Source organism: Hippocampus zosterae, chromosome 6, assembly GCF_025434085.1.
Source record: "Hippocampus zosterae strain Florida chromosome 6, ASM2543408v3, whole genome shotgun sequence".
NCBI lineage: Eukaryota > Metazoa > Chordata > Actinopteri > Syngnathiformes > Syngnathidae > Hippocampus > Hippocampus zosterae.
The window spans coordinates 25,758,739-25,767,346 of record NC_067456.1 but is presented as its reverse complement, the minus strand read 5'-3'; the positions used below and the strand labels follow the sequence as shown (position 1 = coordinate 25,767,346).

The 8,608-nt window shown below is 45.4% G+C and overlaps 1 protein-coding gene across 1 annotated transcript in view; it reads left to right on the top strand.

Moving 5' to 3' along the window:
• rad17 (RAD17 checkpoint clamp loader component) overlaps positions 1 to 8,608 on the top strand; it is a 155,434-nt gene that overhangs the window by 37,825 nt on the left and 109,001 nt on the right. Inside the window, exon 6 of the mRNA XM_052068405.1 lies at positions 1,607 to 1,659. Within this exon, the coding sequence (XP_051924365.1) occupies positions 1,607 to 1,659 (53 nt within the window). The remainder of the gene's footprint in view (positions 1 to 1,606; positions 1,660 to 8,608) is intronic.

The window sequence follows — 8,608 nt, the reverse complement described above, 5'->3', positions numbered from 1 at the left end:
ACATCCTGGGAGAGCTGGAAAACAAAAAGACAGCGGCCCTTGAGGACCGACCTTGGACACTCCTGCTGTATATAAACGTACGTACGATATACAAACTTCTCACAAAAGATAGGCTTATTAGGTTTGAGGTGATATTTTGGAAAAACCCTAAAACATTTGAATTCATCCTATTTCAAGAATTTCAATACTTTTTGAAAAGTTGCTTTTGTCTAACGGTAGCTAAAGAAGTTGCTACACACATGGCACAATATATGGCCAGATTCATTAAAAATTCTTCATCGCAGTATTCACATTTTGACATAATCTTCTTCAGTTCAAACAACCCTCATCTATTGCAGTGCTTTGTGTCATGGAGAGGAGGTGGCATGTTTTCTGTGTTCATAATTTCATATTGTCAGCAATTAAAAAATAAGAAAGTGGAATGACCACATATTTAACCGTCTCTTCTTCTTCACAGGTTATTTTACTATCTTGTATTATTAATGTGAATATTTGAGGGATGACGGGTATAACGACTGTTTGGCACATTCGCCTCACAGTTCAGCAATTGATATTTGAATGTTTGAATCTGGGCATCCTTCCTTTGTAGAGTTCTCCCCATGCCTGAGCATGACAATTGGACACATGTGCCTAACATATACTGTTGGTATGTAACATGAGTCAATTTAAAAATACACACTTTACTCTTAGCTGGTCTTCATAAGTCATATATACTTGAAAATGATGTGTATCCAGGGGGCTCAAAATTCACAAAAACATGAAATGGTAGTGTGTTTGAGGTGACTGTCTCCATAATACACAAAAACCTGTCAATGTCCTCATATGTAGTAGTTTTGTCATAAATCAAAAAAAAATTACGTCCTAGCCAAAATCTGAGTAGATGGCTGACTTCCTGATTTTTTTTCATGGTTACCATATTTTTTTGGAGCCTGTAGGACCACGGGAAAGGCATGTACCCATATGTCGGGTGAACAAACGGACGTCCTGAAAATGCACCAAAACACGTATGTGTGTGTGTGTGTGTGTGTGTGTGTGTGTGTGTGTGTGTGTGTGTGTGTGTGTGTGTGTGCGCGTGTGCGTGTGCGTGCGCGTGTGTGCGTGCGCGTGTGTGCGCGTGTGTGCGTGTGCGTGCGTGTGTGTGCAACAGAAATGTCACAGCAAGATAACGGTCTGGCTCCAGTCACAGATAGAATCTGCCCAACCAGTTTACATGTGCATTGTTGGACCAGGTCCCTATCGGTTACTCAGGAAGCATACGTGCTGGACACTCTGGCATGAGCTGTTCGGCCCCTCTCCGTCCAGTGTCCAAGTTTGGTCCACATTACCGGCAGTCGGTCAGATTTATTTCCAATGAGGGTTGAACTCCGCCAAGGCTACTCTTTGTCACATATTCTGGTCATCAAATTTTTCGGCACAGACAAAGTGTTGAGAGGCTCCAGTTTGGTGACAACACTATTATGTCTCTGCTTTTTGCAGATATGTGGCCCCAAAAACCTCGATCTCTAATTATGGGTGCATTTAGAAATATGCTGTTGATTGTTTTGATTGTCAGTGTTATGGATTTTTGTTGTACACCATTTATTTAGCCATGCGTTTTTTTTCACAGGAATTCCCAAACCAGTTTTACCGCAATCCTAGTGGTCTCCATGATATTCTGAGGTAAGTGCAGATCAGCCTTCTGCTGTTTTCTTTCCATTTAGAAAAGCAGGGTGCACAGCATTCTTTTGTCACATGGTCAATGGTGAGTTGAAATGGGCAGGACAGATTTCCCAACACACTGGTCTAGGGCCATTTTGTCTGTCAATATTGTTTTGGGGGGAAATACGCATCAAAAGCCCTGGCTATGAATCATAAATTTCTAATGCGAATAATGCAAAATAATCCCACCATTCTTCATGCGGCCAGTATTGCATATGATTTATTACTGGTGAAGGCTCGAAATAAATCATTTCACATTGCATTCTACGTGTCAAAATTTGCATTTGTTCCTAATTTAACGCATGGAATAGCAACACTGAAAACCATAGATGTGTACATTTTCCCCAAAACTGAACCACAGAAACACTCCCACTGAGCTTCACTCGGCTGGAGGCACACGTGTGAATGTAGGAGGTTGAGTCAAGCTCGGTGGACGTATGCGAGGCAAGCTCGGTGAACGTATGCCACAGCAGTTAGCGAGCAACAAGCTTTGGCTGGGTAGCCAGTGCAGCTAATTCCGGAATCAGAAATCTTCGCTTCCATGGAACAATTACAACCATTTCAGAAAGTTTAAACTGAAATTTATGTTTCTGTTTTGAAATTTCCACACTGAAAAATGTTTCTCGACAAAAAAATGCATCCATCCATCCATTTTCTGAACCGCTTGATCCTCACTAGGGTCGCGGGAGGTGCTGGAGCCTATCCCAGCCGTCTTCAGGCAGTAGGCGGGGGACACCCTGAATCAGTTGCCAGCCAATCGCAGGGCACACAGAGACGAACAACCATCCACGCCCACACTCACAAAAAAATGCAATTTGCTATTATTCATCATGTGCATTTAATAAATAAATGCTGCTGATTATACCAAAATGTAAATGACAGTGTTCCCTCACTTATCGCGGTTAATGGGTACTGGGACCCTGCCGACGGGGAAACGTAAACAGTCACAGCTATGATGTGCGTAAATTCCCTCGGAAGGAAGTGCGGCCTGAGTCTAATGGCTAGCAGCTCAATGTGCCGACTGCAGAGTTCCTCTTTGATAGTGATCTGCCCAGAATTACACCATCTGTCATTCACAAACACAGCCAGTACCCCCTCCTTTTCTCTTACTACTCCCTGTGTTCCTGTCCGCACATGCGAGTTGAAAGCCTTCCAATTCGGCATGTGTGTCTGGAGTAATGGCTGTTAGCCATGACAGCAGCAGGCTAGCCTCGCAGTACTCCTTTTGATGTCGGGTTAGCACCGCTATCTCATCCATCTTGTTAGGGAGCGCTCTTACATTCCCCATGATGACAGACTGGAGGACATATCTTCTCCTCCTTTTGCGGCGCTCCTTCCCGGCCCCACACCCTATTTCCTCCTCTTCACCTCGCGGGGAATGTCTGGTTTGTCGCCGGCCAGTAGCCCACTGTTAGCCCGCCAAGCTAACAGCTGGTCCCTACTGTAAACAATGGGGTCACGTGTCAATGTAATAAAATAAAAATAAAAGAAATTAATGGAGATGAGCAGAAATGAAGATGCCCATCTCCCCCCATAGGTTTGGGTTACAAAAAACACACAAAACAAAATAGGAAGAATAAATAAATAAAATTAAAAGACGAAAAGAAACTCAAACAAGGATATGCGCTGCTGCAGAAGCCCTGAGCGGCGGCATTAAAAAAAAATACTGCCAAGAAAGGGGGTGACATGGACTTCCTGATTCACCTCATATGGACAAACAGCAAGGCATCGACCTGTCATTCGGACTAAATCTGTGGGTAAGGAAAGATCACAAATGAAAGGATTGAACTACATGAAAGCAGCATAACAGATGAGCTGGACAGCTACAAAGACTTGGAATTCCACAGGCAAATAGCAACCATGAGAAGGCAGCTGCAAGGGCGGCCATGGCCCAATACCAAAGGAGGGTGAGGCAGATCCTGAATAGTCAGCTGAATGGCAAGACTGAACAGAGGTTTCCACCGCAAATCCAGCACGTTGAGGCTATCCACAAAGCCTCAACGTGCTGGATTTGCGGTGGAAACCTCTGTTCAGAAGTGGGCTATGGACTAGTGAGTTTCATGGGCACTATCCAGGAAGAAACAGGCCTCCAAAAGTTCATCAAGATAATGGCCCCCAGGAACGACCTGCTTCTTGAATGCCTTAGACCAGGGGTGTCCAAACTCGTTCCTGTCTGTTTTTCATCTCTCATGGCTGCAACATACCTGATTCAAATAATCACCTTCGTTCTTATGTTGCTGCAGAGCTGGCTGATGAGCTGATCATTTGAATCAGTTGTGTTGCAGCCAGGACAGATGGGAAACAGGCAGGACACTGCCCTCCAGGCCTGGAGCTGGACATGCCTGCCTTATACAATAGAAGTCCAGTAAGGAGAAGGAGCCAGATGGACTGTCATGGAAAGACAAGTCCCTGCATGGCATGTACCTCCGACAAATGAAAGAAGTAGGTGACAAAATATCACAGTGGCTGGAAAAGGTTGGACTGAAAGACAGTACTAGTCATGCCATGGTGTATCACATCAGACGGTATAGTGCAGCATATAACGTGAAAGACACTGGCGGGCAAGGCATACATGGTGCGGCATAACCACGTAGCACGAATAGTGTACCAAATATGGACTAGAAGTCCCAAAGTCGATGGCAGACTCCTCCAAAGGTGCTTGAGAACACCCAGGCCAAGATCATGTCAGACTTCCAGCTCCAGACAGAGAAACTAGTGGTAGCCGACCAGCCTGACATATTGGTGATGATGGATAAACATGGCGGCATTACCCACAAGCTAATTGGAGGTGTCCAGCATATACCGGAACAACATCTCTCGCTCCCTCTCGCTCTCTTGCCCTTTCTTTACTTTGTTTGAAATGTCTTTTGTTTTGTTTTTTTCAGGGATGCCCCGGCTTATTTCAGCAAGACCACATTCTGTACTACTAAACCACATTCTGAATGTGATACAACAATATGAGTGCGAGTACTAGAGTCCAAATCTGTCTCCCATTGAAAATTTGTGTGACGCACTCTGTCACAAGAAATGAAGGAACAGAGAAGCCGTAGTGTTGAGATGAAGTTTTACATAAAGCAAAATGGAAAATAATTCTACTGACAACGCTTCAACAAATAATGTTCTCAGTCCCAAATGCTTACTTGTTTAGCGAAAAGGCAAGGTGATGCGCAGTATCCTTGCTGTTCCCAGCAATGCACATTTCTGGACTGAGATGTCCGATGTTGTTCCCGGGATCTGTTGCAACCACTCATCTAGTTTGGGGGTCACTGCTCCGAGTGCTCCGACCACCACAGCCACAACTGTCACCTTTACCTTCCGGGTTCTCTCCAGCTCCTCTCTGAGCCCTTGGTATTTCTCGAGTTTCTCGTGTTCCTTCTTTCTGATGTTTCCATCACTTTGGACCGCTACATCCACTACAACAGCTTTCCTCTGCCCTTTATCCATGATTACGATATCTGGTTGGTTCGCCATTACCATCTTGTCAGTCTGGATCTGGACTAGACTATGCCAGCCACCTGGTTATGACATTCCATGTAGGCTTTCCCTGCCAGCATCTTACACCCTGCAGTTATGTGTTGGATCGTCTCAGCAGCCTCTTTGCACAACCTACACCTTAGGTCTTGTCTGGTGTGGTATATCTGGGTCTCAATGGCTCTGGTGCTCAGGGCCTGCTCCTGAGCAGCCAGGATGAGTGCCTCTGTGCTGTCCTTCAGGCCAGCCCTCTCTAGCCACTTCTTGAGATCAGCCACTTCAGTTATGGTCTGGTGGTACATCCCGTGTAGAGGCTTGTCCTCCCATGATGGTCCCTCTTCCAGCGCCTCATCTCATCCTCTGTTCCCCATTGTCTGAGACATTCTCGGAGTACGTCATCCGTTGGAGCCTTCTCCTTGATGTATTCATGGAGCTTCCTGGACAGTGGCTCTTACACTCAGGAGTCCCGCGGCCTCCTTGCTTTCGGCTTGCGTACAGTCTCAGGGTGCTGGATTTGGGATGGAACCCTCCATGCATGGTTTGGAGATTTCGGGTCTAAACGTCCATGGTCTGAATCTCTTCCTTTGGCCACCTTATTATTCCTGCAGGGTATCTGATCACTGGCAGGGCATAGCTGTTTATTGCCTGGGTCTTATTCTTGCCATTGAGCTGGCTTCTTAGGACTTGCCTCACTCGCTGGAGGTATTTGGCCGTAGCCGCTTTCCTTGTTGCCAGTTCGAGGTTGCCATTGGCTTGTGGTATACTGAGGTACTTGTAGCTGTCCTCAATGTCTGCTATTGTTCCTTCGGGGAGTGAGACTCCTTCAGTGAGGACTACCTTTCCTCTCTTAGTCACCATCCGACAACATTTCTCAAGGTCGAATGACATCCCGATGTCGCTGCTGTAGATCCTGGTTGTGTGGATCAGGGAGTCTATGTCCCTTTTGCTCTTATGTCTTATGTCATCCATGTAGAGGAGGTGACTGATCGTAGCTCCATTTCTGAGGAGGAATGTAGCATGGCGCATCAAAGTGCCGCTTTACATTCGACCGTTTCATCGATGATATTTTGTCATTGCAAATTAGACACACCGCAGAACATGTTCTTTCCACGAACGTGAATCCTTCGGCCCATTCGTCCTGAAGTGTATCATACTCATCATCTATTTTTTTTTCTTTTCACCAACTGCTTTGTGGAAAGGTTAGCTTTGAGCTAATGACCGAGCGGGCTAATTCAAAAGAAGGCGTTTACCTGTTTCCGCAGCAACGGCCTACGTAGTTGGCCAGTATCATCCAATTAAAATTGCTCCTGCAACTGCAGCCCTGAATAGGACACAAGCAGTGAAAAATCGATGGATGGATTAAAAAAGAAAGAATAGTTTTATCTGTGAGCCAGATGCAATCATCAAAAGAGCCACATCTGGCTCGCGAGCCATAGGTTCCTGACCCCTGCTCTTGCCCATACACCTCCAGACCTGGAGATGGGGCTTGCCGTTAACAGAAATCTAATAATCATCTTCAACCCGCGACGCACATTATCATTACAGTAAATATTTTGTCCTGATAACAGAAATTCCTCATTTGGGAAATGAGCATGGTACATGTCCTTTATGAACCTGCAAGTATGTTGACAAAATGCACGTGTAACAACACAATCATTCATTCATTCATTCATTCATTCATCTTCCGAGCCGCTTTATCCTCACCAGGGTCGCGGGGGGTGCTGGAGACTATCCCAGCTGTCTTCGGGCAGTAGGCGGGGGGGGGGGGGGGGGCACCCTGAATCGGTTGCCAGCCAATTGCAGGGCACACAGGAAACAAACAACCATTCACACTCACACTCACACCTAGGGACAATTTACAGTGTTCAATCAGCCTGCCACGCATGTTTTTGGAATGTGGGAGGAAACCGGAGCACCCGGAGAAAACCCACGCAGGCCCGGGGAGAACATGCAAACTCCACACAGGGAGGCCGGAGCTGGAATCGAACCCTGTACCTCTGCACTGTGAAGCCAACGTGCTAACCACTGTACTACCGGGCCGCCCCTGTTCAAGAAATAGTTAAATTGTATTGTGGTGCAGTAAGCAAAGGAACCACAATAATGAACCTGCTCTCTATTCTGTGCGTGTAATTGGTGTATACTGTATTGGAAAGTACAGTGGTAACTCTACTTACGAAGTTTCTTCATACGAAATTTTCAAGTTACGAAACGCAACAGGAAAATATTGCCTCTGGTTACGAAAGAAATTTCTAGATACCAGAGGTAAATATACAGTATGGGCTGCTACTCTCGGCTCCGAGTTTCCTGAACGCAACATACCATATTGGCCCGAATATAAGACGGCCCTGATTATAAGACGACCCCCTCTTTCTCAAGACTCAAGTTTGAAAAAAGAATTTCTGAACACCAAATTAATTTTTATACAGAAAATAATTACAGTACATCTGAAACAAATTATTATACCAATATATTTGAGGGAATAAGCATGCCTTTTTGCCTCATCAAATCTTAATATCTGATCATTTAAATATGTAAACTAAAGTACAATCACATTCGTAAATTAATGGCTTCTGGTTTTTTAAATGTAAATTACATCATGACTTCTCCTCAGCTGCCGTTTAAGCTGTCCGATTTCGACCCACTTTTCTCCAGATTGTCGCTATGTTTCTCCATTTTCTGTTATCTCTTCTATTATTTTCTTCTCTTTTCTTTCTTACCGCTATTTTTTATTTTTCTTCTTTGTGCTACCGCTATTTTTATTTTTATTCTTCATGACAAGGAGGACTTTGTGGACTGGTGCCAGCAGAATCACCTCCAGATCAACCATAGAAAAACTAAGGGGTTGGTTGTGGATTTCTGCAGGAAACAGTCCTCACCTGCACTGATGAACATCCAGGGTATGGACATAGAGAGGGTGACCTCCTACAAATACCTAGGTGTTCTTCTAAACAATAAACTGGGCTGGTCTACTAACACAGACGCCCTGATTAGGAAAGGACAAAGCTGATTCTTCCTACTCAGGAAACTGAGGTCTTTTGGGGTTCAAGGGTCACTCCTTAAGACTTTCTATAACTCTGTGGTGGCTTCGGCCATCCATAATGGAATACAGTATTGTCTGCTGGTCAGGTAGCATCTCGGCCCGGGACAGAAAGAGACTGGATCGACTGGTCAGGAGGGCCAGTTCTGTCCTGGGATGCTCCCTGGACACTCTGGAGGAGGTGGGCAACAGGAGGATGCTAGCTAAGCTAAAATCTATGATGGACAGTCCCTCCCAGCCCCTCCAGCCCGCCGTGACAGCACTAGGTAGCTCCTTCAGACTGTTACACCCGCACTGCAAGAAGCAGAGATACCGCTGCTTGTTCCTACCGACTGCTGTCAGGCTGCTGAATAAAGGATATCTTCTCTTATCTAGCGTCGTGAATGCAGCCATCTCGTTACC